The following is a 15,225-nucleotide window of genomic DNA, read 5'->3' as shown; positions in this document are numbered from 1 at the left end:
TTTTCTCCTATCTAAAATTCTGCCCGATGATTTACGATATCCTTATTTATGCACCTGGCGTTTAATAACGCCAAAGGGAACGGCTACGACGCTCGACTGTCACGCGACACCTCGTCGCTTTAACCTACGTTTCGCGAGTGGAACTTTTGTACAAACTTGTTTTTTTTTTTATTAAAAAAACTAGATATTTTTATCTAGGAATTCTTCTATCAATACATTTCCCTGTTATTTATCGATTATTCAATTAATTTCACGGGACGTCCGCAATTCCTGTTTTCTTATTTTTTATCCTTTGCACTTGTACTCGAATTAAAATCTTGTTATACTTTCATGCGATTGATCTTTCAAGCGATAATCGAATTGTATCAATCATAAAACGAAGTTTCTAAAACGTTTCGAGTAAATAAGGTTGAAAACGAAAAAGAAGAATTACAACCGACACGCGTGAAAAATGCAATGCATTTATCGAAAATATCTAAACGATTTACGTAAACGATCGATGGTCAAGTTTTTTGGTCGATTAGATGACACGAAAGTGCCATTCGCGTGGAAAATGACCAGGCGAAATGAGGTTCGTGACGGTGGCGCGGCTACACAGATTCAGTTTTAACCGGAAACGCGGTCGAAATGGGCGGAAACGTCGGCGGATCGGTACGAGGGAAGCAGAAACGTGCTACGCGATTGATCGAATGACGGTGATGGCGCTCCCGCGCGAAATTAATCGAACGTCGAAGAACGATTGGCCTTCTCTCATCCCGTTGCTTCGAGTGTGGCGTGTATCGGCGAAAAATCAATTAACCAAGCCCCGAGGAAGATTATGAAAAATCGTTTCGGGGCTGATTCGCGTGGCCGTATCTGCGTGGAATCGCGAGGTCGTAACGCGAGTCGAGTCACGCCTACGGTTTCGTCGTTCGGAAACGTACCGGCAGGGGAGAGAAACGCGCGAACAACACACAAATCGAACCAACAGTATACACATGCGGCGGCGGCAGCGGATGTTCGTGGAACAGAGACGAGAGAACACGAGGCGGTTCCCGTTTCGGCTCGTATCCGAAGCTCGTGTGACTTTTTAATCGACGAAGGAATTTCTTTGTGCAAGAGAAGCCGAGTACCGTCGATTGTTCGCGAATCTTCGAAGGGGGTGGAGACGCACGAGCTACCGAAAATCACGCGTCGAGAAACGAGATCGTTTTCCTTTGACGTTTTGCGAGAGACACGGAGATACGGTCGTTGCGCGCATGGTTCGCGCGATGCTGAACGCGAGCAAAACGAACAATCGTGGCAAAAAAGAACCGGACCGAGGAACGAGGGAGCGCGCGTCGAAAATTGGTCGCTTTGAGAAACTCGATCATCCGTTTGTAAACGATCATTACCGCGTCACGCGCGATGACGAGCGAAAGAGAGATCCTCTTGGGAGGTTAATAAAACGCTTTTAAATGGTAATTGATGTAGTGTCTTGAAAAATTTTTATTGATTACCCATCGATGATATTAGTAGGATGAGACGATTCATCTCGTATGAATTACTTTTTCAGCGGAGGGAGTGATGTTAAACGTTTTTTTTAATTCGATGTAATTGCAATATTGTTAATTATGCATTGATTAATGCCAGATATTGTTTCGATTGACGTAGTAATTGGTTATACTATGTTTGTTTTTTGGTAGGATAACAAGTAAGCGAGTATCGGAATGTAATTAAAATACCGTATACTACTAGTTGCGCGAAGATTGGAAAATGAAAAAAACGATCTGCAATTTGTTTTAGTCAGAACAAGTAATTAATCGATCTTACGTTGTCTACGGAATATTGCACTTCGTCACGAAGCTGTTTCGATCCGCTCGTTTTGCGAGCAGGATGCCACGGATACGTTCACCCATGGCTGGACAAGCCGCCGACTAATTTCATCCTTCGATGCTTATTTTTAGCGTAACACGGGATTTGTAAACGTGCATTCTGTACGTTCACCGTGCTAAACGATAGCCCGTGCTCTTAAACAAATGACACATTTCAAAACCGAATTTTTTATCAAATTTTTCTGACTCCACTTTCTCATCAATCTTTTGGAAATATATTGCGCGTAGTTCGCGAGCAATTTGCACGAAACAGTATAATGAATGGACAGCGAAAAGATTTAGTGCAGAATCACTAGAGGAAATTGATTCAGATTGTGATTGCCGTGAGACGAAAGGGTGTGACGAATGTCGACGAAAAAGCCTCTGGTCCAGAAAGAATTTTCCCCAGGATAATTTCCCTCGCAGACACCACAAGGACGTGTGTGCGGCGATCGTGTCAGAGTGGAGAAACAAGAGAACACAACACAGGAGCATCTCTTCGTAGCATTCCGGACGGTGACAAGAGTAAAGGGAAAAAGATCCATGGTAGCACACGTGGCGTTCTTTTATGTATAAGTATGTATATGTTTATTTTTCCTTTCCATTACGAATTAAACCTGGAATAGTAGCGTCGCAAAAAGAGTTCTTAAAGTGTATCATGATTCGTAAGATTGCGTGATATTACAGAACAAATTATTCTTCCCAGAAAGGCAAATAAGCAAATTTTTATATCAATATTTTTCTTAATGACTCTGCTCTATCTTACTGTCGGTATCGATCGATCGATAAAAATATCACGATTTAAGATCTCCTTCTGCGAATCCTCTAGTTACCGTCACGATCGTTGATTTCAATAACAGTTCTCTCCAAATAAAAATAAATAGATTATTTAACTCACAATTAAGGAATCATTGATTGAAACGGAAACTCTTAACGGATCATTGCAACGAATTCGCTAACTGGCCAGCGCAAAGCGTTACAATGATCGAACAGTACGTGCGTACGATCGTGGCTGTAACGAGCTGTACAAACATCCAGCAATTCTACGTCTGTAAGAGTACATTATATAATAAACTGTGTGGCATGCAATTGGTCGCTTGTGTATCAAGATGGAGCAAGGATATCACGGAAAGTGCAATATATACATTGCGTATCTACAAAAATTCATTTCCTTTTTCCGTAGTATAATGTTTTAAATATTACCCTCGTAGCTTTCCCGCTCGTTTTCACCCTCCTTTTGCTTCTACCTTTATTCGTTCCGCGCTTCCACCCTGTATCCGCCTGTGCACCACCCTACAACCCTGTTCCACGAGGGTAACGAGAAATATTCCTCGGACTTTCGCCGCGTTCTCGTGATTGGAATACTTTTAAGTACCTAACTGGGAGCTCTCTAACTCTCTCGCTCTTTCTCTCTCCCCTCTCTCCTCCTCCCTGTTCAAGTCTCTTCCTCTTAATCTGCCAGAGGATTAAACGAGTTTTGTCGAGAGAACTCGAAGATACGTAGAACGTGTGCGGATACGGTGGTGTCTTATTCTTAGAACGAGTTACATTCGAAACTGGTATAAACGCAATATGGTTGTCGAGGATCTCGTATTAAACGAATACGATTATAGAGATTCGGTTGGTTCTTTAATAAAGTCGGTTATAAAGCTATATACCGTAGATAAAATGGCTGGCGAGCTAAGCCTTCTTTTTTAAATGTAGTTCCGAAGCATCGATTAATTATCAGGGATGAAAAGAAACATCAATGAAGCAATCTTTCACACAATGATTTAAGTGGATAATCCTGCGATTATATCGAGCAGCGTAGAAAATCACATTCTATTAACTGGGATCAACGACAGTGTCGTAAAAGCGTTCTCAGGACGGTCCCACGGTTGGCAACCGCATTGCGTTAATAGTTTATCGACGGTCGAACGCTTTGCTCGCCAATTACAGTCAACGTCTATTAACGTTTCGACCGACCATTTAAGGGACTAATGAAAATCCCGACCAGGGTAAGCCTCTCGATCGTCCTCGAGAAAAAATTCGAGAGACGACCAGACAAACATGTTCGAGTGTATTTTTTGAATGAAAAAGGACGAACAGTCGATTGAAAAATCCGACGAAAAGGTAGGACGAGCGGAGAATTGTGCTGCTGCCTTTTAACGAACAGCCGGTGAGATTGGAACCAGGCGAAGAGAGGAATTAAAAAGAAAAGAATCAAAAAAACACAGAGAGAAAGAGAGAGAGAGAGAGAGAGAAACAGAGAAAGGGAGAGAGGGGAAGGAGAAAGGAAAGGCAAAAGAACAGGAAGAACGATCGAGGCTACAATCGAGAGGCGAAGAGTGACCGCGACAGCGGCTACGATCGCGTTAATGTCTTTTGATTGAATGAAAGAACTAATTTCGTATAATACGATTATCGACGGAATTCTCGAGACTGCAATTAGTTTAGGTTAAATGCCAAGCCGGAACAGACCGAGATTGGAAAGGGCTTGCAAAATAATACAAGTTTATCGAATTAAAGAAAGTCAGAAAAGTTCTAATTTTCGATCGGTCGATGGAGATTGACACGGCTTATTTTATGCAAATGCAATTATCGGAGAGAGTACTGTTCGCGAAAAAATCACCTCGAGAAACGGCTAGCTTTTCGAATACGTATCGATCGAACGATGCTCGGTTTCGACCAAACGCTATTTTACTCTTTGACTGTCGCCTTTTATTGAACGATGCACGTATATAAGTACTTACGTTGATTGCTTCACTTTTTTATTTATTTATTTCATCCCTGATATCTTAGATATTTTTAGAAATTATCCAAGTGAATGTTTCATAAAATTTTGACTAAGAGTACTAAACATTTTATCGAGATCGCGATAAAGTACAGAAATAGTATCAGAAAACGCGTTCGCGAATAGACTTCGTTCAAAGTGTTTCGTCGAAATATTGCGGATATGTTTACGATTTCCGTACGATCGTTGTATTAGCCAGGAGCAAAACACGCAAGGAACCTGTCACGAAGAAAAATTCCCGCAGAGGAATGAAGGATAAACACGAACAACCTTTTTCACATCGCGAAGACGACGTGTACCGTGATCATTTCATTAGTAGCTATTCTCCAATAACAGAGAAACTTGTTTATCAACAAGGCACCGGGAACCAGAGAAACCAAGCTTTCCTTTCTATTTATTTTCCCGTTTCTTTCTTTGATCGTGAAATGGGTGTATTTTGACAAATATCCGACAGGACAAGATAGAATTTCGTGGTAGACGTTCTCCTAATTGTTTGTTATCCCGGTCAAGATTAAGTTCGGCTGATTGCGGTACGAAATTACGTTCTTCTCACGTTTTCTGCCATGGTTAATTATCCTCTTCGAGGACGATGACGAATCGTGAAATTGTTTAATGTATCTACGTCGGATCGATTACGCCGTAACATATCCCCGTGTAGCGTGAAACAATCTCCTTTCTCCACCTACCCTCGCCTTTGTACTATTTTTCTCTTTCTCGTTATGCTCATTTATGTATGTCCCTTCTTTTCTGTCTATTTCTTTTCTCTCTTCTCGTTGATCGCTCGTTATTAACTGGCAAACTAACAAGCACCCGGGAATCAGGAAACGTTGAATTTAATTTCCGAACGTAACGAGAATCGACACGCGTTCCACACGTATCGCGTTGTGTCATCGATTATCGTCGGTGTATAGCCGCGACTGGACAGAGAATATCGCGAAAATATAAATATTAAGAACACAAACACCGAGTATCGCTTCATATAAAATATTTTTTTATTTTTTTTTTTTTTTAATCACTCAGTCAAACCTGGACCACCGTGTCGTGTTTATTAGTTAAATATTAACGCCTGTAATTCCGCGATGATCGTAACTATTTACGTTAAAAATATTTTAAACAGCTATCGAGACGAGCTTTTTTTTTTGTATTTTTTTACTTTTCAATGAATTGTATTTCGTCGAATGATCAAACGTTGGGAACATTGTGAATTGTAACGGTGACTGGTTTTCGTTTGTGGAGATACCGTGATGAACGAGAAGAAAGAAAAAACAAGTTGATAGAAAAGAAGGTTCGAGGATCTTGAAGTTTTCGAACTGGTTCCCTGGCCGGTCCGAGTTAACGACGAGAATCGAATCATCGAGTGGCTATTAGCGCAATGTAATTACGCCGCGATTGCGCAACCTGGTGGAAAGAATTCGTTCCCAGAAGGTTTGGGATGGCAACAGCCTCGCTACGAGTTCTTTCAGCTACTTTTCTCGATGATCACTTTGTATTATAGCGTGTATACCTGCTCGTCAAGCTGTCTCGAACGTATGGCTGGTTCGCACGAAAAACTTTGGAACTTTCACTTTCGATTACAGTACGTTATTGATGGAGAAAATTTCGAAAATTCTTATTCTCGATATTTTATAAATATTGTAATATAATTATAAGTATTTGACGAATAAAGCCAGAATTAGAATGACAACGCTACCAAATTACGTATCTCGAAAATATTGAACGTATTTATCAAAAGTTATTCCTAGATTCAAGTATAGATAGTTATAAAAAGAAATATATAATTGATTAAAATCCGATTAATGAAAACTTTGAATAATAGAGATGTTTCTGTCACTTAAACGTTTCCGATTTTAATGCGCTTTTATTATGTATACTATCTGCGATAAATTTATCGCGCCTTAATCATCAAGCGTTACCACGTACCAATGCTTCAAAGTATCCAATTAGACGAAGCGCTAAGACAATTAGCAAATCGGTTACGAATGTCTACTCTACAAATCACCGCAACAAAAACCAAGCCAGTAACAGTATAAAATACAAAATGTAAAAGAAAGATCGTAATGATCGATCGATCGCGAAGCTTCGAAAGAGGTGATTACACTGATTTTAAACTGTGCCTCTTGGTGGCGAGCTGTTAATGCGACACATAAAACGGAACTAATTTTCACGCTGGAGCTCGCGACCAGTAAATTGGTCATTCTTTTCCGATCTAATTGCTCACCGGTTTCTAGCGTGGCAGATTAAGAGTGGAAAATCCAGCAAACCAGCCGCGTCATTTCTCAACTGGTGTAATGAACATTTCCACGGTTACGCGCGGCGCGCGTCATTAATTCCGTAGACTGAGTTTCGCAGCGAAACCCGGCCGTTCAATTTCATTAATCGTTCCGGCAAAGCCGCCCCCTGCCCAGTTTCACTTAAATCGTAATCTCGTACGTGCCCAGCGCACCCTTGATAAATCTGTCTCTAACCGGCCTGTACAACCGTCAATCCGTCGTTTCGACGCTGGTTTCCGGCTTTGTCCGTAGCCCATCGCTGTTAATCCGCGATCGATGTTCCTCAACATGGCGCGTGAATTAGACGATTTCTCGATGAGAAGAGTTTTCAACTTGGATATTTTGTTCAAGCAAGATTGCGAAAAGTTTCTTTGGTCGACGCGTGACACGTCGATCGGTCGATTTTTGCCGGGGATTACCGCACACGTATTTCAAAACTAGAAAAAGTTTTTCAGGAAAAGTAAGAAAGTATTACTTTCATATGGACAAAAAGAACAGTCTAAATGAAACTAGGACGATCAAATATTATTTTACTATATCATATTGTAATATCTAATGATAGTTTTTGATCACAGAACTGAATTATTTGGATTTCTGACGATTGAAACACATGTGCGATATATACGCTGCTGGCCACAAGTATTACGATTGTCCCGCTGCTTTTACTTTTTAGATATTTTATCATAGATCTGTTACTTCATTTAAAATATCAAATAATTACATAAATAGTTAAAATTTGTTCGAGTAAGTGGCTAATACTTGTGGCTAACGATGTCTATCGCGAACAGCGATGGATCATGGCGTTGAAACGATAGATACTAATAAATCGTGAAGGTAAACTAAATCGTATAATCGTTGAGGGTAAACTTGATACAGGGAAGAAGCTAACGAGCATAGATAAAGAGAAACAGAGAACACACTCATAATTCCACACCGGTATAACTATAGAGATGCATTAGAAGGAAGTGGCGAGTGTAGCTTGCGAGAGAACAGAGAGAAGGATGGCATGTATCATCCTCAGAATTACCGTGAACTACTTGTCCCTTGATTTAGGATACGCTTGCTCCATTTTGCTTACCTCTAGAAAAAAAGCCTTCCTAAGGAATAATGTTAAGAGAGGATGTTAAAGAAACGCATTAACTGGCATATAAGTGTTTGTGAATGGATATGTTCGAGATATCTACGATCTTTCAGCTAGAATTTAAATTCGAATCGAAATCGTTGGCGATCGACTAAACGTACGAGATTTCTGAAACGTACACCAAAGATTGCGTAGTTCCCATTCACAATGCCAGGTAACGCGTTAATGAGTGAAACAAAGTCTCATTATTCACAGGGATCGCATTAACAAAGGATCTTTCGGAGCGAAACACTGTGGAAGGTAGACCCAGAATACCTAGCGGTAAATGTTTCAAGCGAGAGTATATACATGCGTGTGAATTTTTATGAAAGTCGATGCACCTTGCCTCAACTACACCCTGGTGTTAAAGGAAAGAGCAGGTTAAACGTAACAAACGGGATCGGTTATTGCAAAGGATATAACAAAGATCAAACGAACGAAAATAAAAGCGGTTTGAATTATGCGAAAGTTACGACTACTCGTGAACGAGATTCTCGAATCGAGCGAGTTGATAAAAATTCGCGCCGTTGATTCTCGATTTTTGGCTAAATGAGATGTCCTCGCGAGAAATGTACCAGAGATCCGACGCTTCTCATAGACGACGCCGACGATAACGGTGCCGATAAGGGACGATCCACGTTAAAGCCGTCCAGTTTTCTTTCTGATTTGGAAAAATGCGATGCGGATGATCAAGAGAAAATATACAATCCGATCTGGTAATTAAACGAGCTACTAATACATATCCGAGATACAGATATTTTTCTACGAGAGAAACCGTCTTCGCTGGTACACTGTTCGCGATATTCTTTCGATATTCAGCGGCTAATATATGTACTAATATATATACTATTGCACAACGTTTTCCCGGTTTCGCGGAATACACTTTTGAGACACGGCAAGAAGAAAAGGAGAAAAAGTCGCCACGAAGTCTAGATGGATCCACGAAGAGGAAAGAAGCAAAAAGGTTACAGATGATTGTCAAGAGAGAACGAGAGAGAATGAGAGAGAACGAGAGAAAAGAGAGAAAGGCGAACGTATACCAAGGGAAGGAACGGTGATTACGATCAGGCAAACTAGTGATCTTCTCGATCGATTCCGCGAAACGAGTTAAATTGACGTCAAACTCTCTTGCCTCGTCTTGCGAAACGCATAGATAGAGAGTCGTCGTATGCACGCGTATAGAACCGCGACAGACGTATACGTGTATGACTCCACGGTAGAAGCAAGACCGTGGAACTTCTCCACTTAAAGTTAATCCGGAAGTTATTACTCGTCAGCCAAAGGAGGTCCTTAGACCGACTCCAAGCCGGCGAGAGACGGCGCGGCGCCACGAACTTTAAATGCATTTTTCTGAAAATCTACTTCAAGCCCTAGACCGTGGCACATTTCGATATTAACGCGTGCTTCTAGCGGTTCTTACGCGATTACGTGGCGCTTTTGTATTCTCGCAGTCTTCTTATGTCTCTTTTCCTTCTTCTTCTTTCTCTTCCTTTTCTTATTCCTCATCGTCGTTTCGTTTTCTTCTTCCTTGGTTTCACCAACGTAATCGACAACGGGGATCGAGTTTGCTCGCAGCTACCGCTTTCAGAGCTACGCGACGATAACGTTAATGGATACGATTTTGATTCGTCATCGCGATTATCTTTCCCAATTATTCACACTACCGGCACGTCGACGGTCTTATCGTCGTGAGACGTAGCGAGAGTCACGTTTCCCCTTTTTTAGTTTCCCGCGAAACTAATTTCCGCTAGCGAACTATTAATCACAACGACGAAACGCGCTTCGCGTCAGATCAACGAAATTCTACGTCACCGTTTTCCCTTTGTCTCTCTTCTCTCTATGTCTTTCTCTCTCATCGCTTCCCTTTACCTTCTGCTCTTTCGAATCGAACATCTAGACCAACGGCTGCGACAGATTCCCGATTTCGCCGTGTGCCGTTCAAACGAAAAGAAAGAGAAAAAAAAGAAATAAAAAACCAGAATATAGAAAAAGGAATCCGCAGGATATTTCATCAGGTTGGGTATCCTAGAATACGGATCGGTGGAACGTGTATCTTGTGACACGTGGAAATGCGCGTGAAACGCGTGTGTTCGTGAGTGTATATATTTCACATGTATACGTTTATACGAGTGTGCATGTGTTTGAAACTTAGGAGGACGCAAAGACACGAAGACCGAAGGAAATAGAGGGGATGTTCACGAGGACCGAGATAGAGAAGCGACCGCTGAGTTTGCGATTCTTCCTACCGCTCTGATCCGCCGCGAAATACGCTCTTCAATGGTCAAGCAATTGGCCAGTTCGCTGGACCATATGAAGCCGTCCACTCCTTCCTCGTTTTCCTTCTTCTCTGGATATATCCTCTTTTCCCCCATCCTTTACCCCCTCGTTTATTTCCTCGCGATTTCGACTCCATGCTCTTTGCTCCATTTCCGTGGGCGGACAGGGATAGAGATGGAACAACGTCGAGGAAGCTGATGGCTCGTGTCCTTTCGTATCCGTTCAAAATTATTACTCTGATTTTAAGAAATCCGATAACTTTACTAGAATAATTGCAGTCGTGTGAAAGTTGCCTTGATTTAATAATGTGACTGTAATCGATTATGTCGAATCTCGTTTAATATTTTATACAGTCAGATATACTGCCATCCATAAGTCACCAAACACTTGCTTACTTTAGGTGAAACGATTGTTAGAACGTTAGGTGTACGATTTCTTGAATTTATATTATCATTTATCTGTAAGACACTCGATCGAATTAAAATACGTGCGATTTTATACTACGAACTAATCTGCGCTATGAAACGAAGTTAGTATTTGCGTCAAATATCGAAAACAATGCACGTAATGTGAAAAACATTATACGTTCTAACAAACATTTTGCCCAAAGTAGGCAAGTATCCGGTGACTTATGGTACACGTACACGTGCTATCTCATTAAACTTTCTCTCCACGCTGTTACTAACGTATTTTATTACCACATGAATGAAGATGCGTTAAGAACAGTTTCAAAAGCATGGAAAAATATTCGAAGCCGAGTAGATCGATATTTCAAACGATTGATCTGAGAGAGACGCTTTCGCGGTTCGAAGGACGGCCACACATCTCCGGACAGCATCTTCCCTCCGTGCGAAATCGACGAGTCGAATTTCCGCATACTCGACGGTTAATAATTTTTCACTCCCGGGTACTGACCGAACCGTCCAATAGCGCGCGCGTAACTCTGGCTGCCGAGGGATAGATCCGCGCGATCGGATCGAGATTCGCTCGGATAGATCGTATAGATCGGCCTCTCGTCCAAGGTCATCGAAAGACTATGATCGATATATACACGAACACGCGCGCACGGCACCGTTCAGGAAGCGTTTCTCGTTACCGCGAAGGGAACGAGCTAGACTCTCAGGTGTCATGCTGGATATCTCTCGAATGGAACGGTCGTAAAAGCTTCGCCGTGTAGATACCGATCCATGTGGAAAGTCGGATCGTTCGATAACCCGGGGACCAGGTGACAAGCGCGATCTACGCTCGATCGGATCGGACGTCTCCTTTAATTGGTGCTACTCGACTCATTAAGGATAGAAAATGCTTGTCAGCCTGACCGTTCCCACTTTTCTCTCTTTTTTTTTCGTCTATTTTTTCTTCCCTTATTTCTCCTCTTTTTCGCTCTCGATAATATCGGCAGAGTTCTAGAACGGATTCGATTTGACGTCGCCATCGTGATTCCTTGACGCGATTCGTAAAATAGGGATAAAGGATGAGGGGAAGGGGCTGATTGATCAGAACCAGTTGCGTATGTAGGATGCAAGTACGTCGATCATCGGAATACTTACTCGCTGTTCAGCACCCGAAAGGATTTCGGTGACATGCAGTTCACGCTCCAATCGGTGTTTCCGTGCTCGTTGCATATCGTTATCGAGAACCTTCCATAGTTCGCACGTATGAGGTGGATCAGCTTTCCCTCGCCGCACTCAATCCACAGGGTCTTGCCCTCGCAGGCGTACGCGGTGTCGTACCTATCTGTAATAGAAATGAAACGAGACCGTCAGTTGGATCGAATATTAAATTCATTCGTGATTCTTCTTTAACATAAAATCTAACGTAAGATCTAAATGAAATATCGTTATTCCTTTTATCAAAATAATTTTACCAATCTTAATTCTTCCATAGACAATTCTCGGTAAGAAAACGTGGTTAATAACAATGCCTGTCTCTTCCAAATATAACAACCATTTATTTTCTCGTATAGAACCAGTTTCCCCGTCGACAAAAACCAACAGAAATATTCCAGCTGGTCAAGACAAGCGAAAACCACCCTTCACACTATAGCCATGCTTGCTTTCGCCCTCGAAAGTCGTACGCAACGAGGGTCTAATTAGTCAGCGCGATCGCTCAACAATGAGAAAATGAATAAAATACCAAAGTCACGACTCGCTTCTAAAGAAATAACACCAACAACTCCAACTAACCCCCTGCACCTCCCCTTTAGCGATAGACTTTAGAGAGGGGGTTGAATTACCGCGAATGAATAAGGAGTCCAGAGTAAGAGGATGAGGGTCGAGATTTCCAAGCGGCGAGAGTCAAGGATACGTCAAAGTAGCTTGCACGAAATTACAGTGACGAGTCGGTTGTAGAAGGGTGGTTCGGTGGTTGTTGCCGGGCAGGCTGACTCAGAGGGTGCATTACCGACACGCAGTTGGCTGGGTCGTGTCGCGTTGCGAAGTGTAATGAAATTAAGATAAAGGACACCGGTGTATAGACGCGCGTATACAGGAAACGCAAACAATGAAACGTCGTTGAGAGAGAGACAGAGAGAGTGAGAGAGAGAGAGAGAGAGAGAGAGGGAGGGAGGGAGGCAGAGATCATGGTTGTTACAGTACGGTTCGTGGGATCGACTGACAGGAGGTCGAGATAGCCGGCTCGAGCTCAGACCTCGACTCTTTGTCGATCCCACCCCATTTATTCGCTGCCACGGGGATTTATTCCGCGGAAAATTTACCGGAAGGTTTCCTTTGAAAGAAAATTAGCGAATTTACAGGCGCGACTTTCTTCGAAGAAAAGTCCTCTCGCTTTTGCTGCTTGTTACTTCTCCTCGTCTCGTGATACGCGTCTGACAGCGTTCTTCCGGGGCCACGGTTGCTTTTCCTCCCGCGAATGCAGACCGTGGCTCGGTTTAATGGCCGCGAAAATGGCTGAAGTGTATATTCTGTCTGTCTCGTTTACACGGTTTAAAAAGTGTGAAATAAAGGTTGAAAATGGGCGACGTTGGTATGATGATTATCTCGGTTTAAAAAAGAATCGACTAACGAAGTAAGTCTGTCGCGAATAATATGCATAAACGATAGTTTGTTCGTGTACATCGATATTTCATTCTTTCCATTTCAGTATCTAGTGTTGACAATTGCTATTGTTATACACGCGCACATGGAGAAGCAGACGTTTGAACGAGATAAAAGGAGTTGCTAAGAAGACCAACAGCCAGAAGAAAGGGTCGTAAAACTAGGCCCAGGCTTATTTAGACGGAGGAATGATAGATCTGCCATAATATTGGTGAGCCATAGTGTTCAGTTCGTGACGGAGGGCGCAAGCGGTGTGTCCCGAAGAAGAGAGAAGGCGGCGAGAAGTACCCCGGGGAACGGACCAAGAGGACTAGCACGGGGGCAAGGACGAGAGGAGTACTATAGTCGGGGAGAAGGGCTGTAATAACTCTGTCCGTGAAAGCCCCGTCGTGAGTTCATTAGTTCCATACTGACGCGCCACAATGCCATTTTAGACCGCTGTTAGGACTTTCCGCAAACGATGCAGTTGGTACCACGTTTCTTGCTTCCTCAAAATACAACGAACACGTCCAAGATTTCTAAACAAATAGCCTGCCGAGGGCGTATACTTTTACAAGAAAAAGCAGCATAACTACACGATCGATATCGACTCGTTACATTTAATAATGTTTTTACAAAGATGCGAAGACAATTTTCCCTAGTCACGGTTACATCGACGAACAAAGGACAAACGAGAGATCGCCATAATAAGGTAAACTTGCAGCCTATCGCCACCGATTCGACCGGAGTGTATACACATTAGAAGAATGTTCGCCGTAAAAACGGCAGGGCGGTTCGAGCGGCGCGAAGAAATGCCGATTTTACGGTATCTCGAAGGGTTTCCATTACCGTAAAAGATCTCAAGGTATTCGATTTAAACGAGAACAAAATCGCCGGTCACGCTAGGATGGATTCCTGGAGCTTCGGAAGGGAGCGAGGAAATAGAAGATTTTATAGGATCCAGGTAATTTCTCACCGCTTCCCTTCCTAGGTGTTCGCGTCGCGATTAAGCGGCACCAAGACACGGGCCACGTTTATTCTTCGCTGTGGTTTGTCCGTCGTTAATTAACCGTGTCTCGATAACACCGTAAGCGGGAGGTAATCGATATATGGCGTCATCGTAGTTCGAACAACATCCACACGACTGAAACGGAAACAGGAATGGCGCGGTACGCGTCGTACTACGAAACAATTCCACGATAAAAACTTTGCTGTTGTTGCCGAGCGTTGCTATTACGTAGAAACGGAGCGGTTCTCGAATAAGCTTACCTACCTTTCGTGAAACGAGCGTGCCATAACCGCGGCCGCATGTCGCCCGTTCACTCGCTCGCGCGTCACTCGCAGCTGCGCCCTGCAACCGGTGCATTCTCTCGGTGCACCTCTAACGTGAACGCGATGAAAAAAAGGCCGCGTTCAAGCTGACGTAAAGGAACACGCTTCGCATCGGCTTCCTTCTCTCGTTCGAACGTCGGCCCTCTGGCATTCCTCCCCCTTTTATCACGGCAGACCGAACACTCTCGACCTTTTTCTCCTGTTTGTACGCGTTTACCTTTTTTACTTTGTTTGCGTTGCGCACGAGAGGGCTCGAGTTTTTGGCTTCCGAATTTAATGCAAGTGAGAAATGTTTGCCGTCTTTTAACGGTAGTTAGAGGTATTCAGGTGTCGTTACCTTTTTGAATATAATCGAGATATGTGTAAGAGGTATAATAATACTTGTCCTTTTGTTACTCGCATTAAGGTATCGCGGTAATTAATTGCAATCTCTCGACATCAAGAGAAAACGATGACTCTTCGTTTTCACGAGTCAAACGCCAGTTGTATGGCCATTGTAACCGCGACTTTGAGTCGTTTACTCGTCGCATTTCGCTTCTCTGTCTCACTTTCTCTGTCTCTGTCTCGCCATCTCTAACTACGCAGC

General features: G+C 42.8%; 1 protein-coding gene across 5 annotated transcripts in view; it reads right to left on the bottom strand.

Moving 5' to 3' along the window:
* Positions 1-15,225, bottom strand: part of LOC126919093 (latrophilin Cirl-like) — a 364,340-nt gene that overhangs the window by 30,462 nt on the left and 318,653 nt on the right. For all 5 annotated transcript variants that reach the window (XM_050727769.1, XM_050727771.1, XM_050727768.1 and 2 more), the window contains one exon: positions 11,823-12,009. In XM_050727769.1, coding sequence (XP_050583726.1) covers positions 11,823-12,009 — 187 coding nt within the window. The remainder of the gene's footprint in view (positions 1-11,822; positions 12,010-15,225) is intronic.

The sequence above is a fragment of the Bombus affinis genome, chromosome 8, assembly GCF_024516045.1.
Source record: "Bombus affinis isolate iyBomAffi1 chromosome 8, iyBomAffi1.2, whole genome shotgun sequence".
NCBI lineage: Eukaryota > Metazoa > Arthropoda > Insecta > Hymenoptera > Apidae > Bombus > Bombus affinis.
This window is presented reverse-complemented; position numbering and strand designations above follow the sequence as displayed.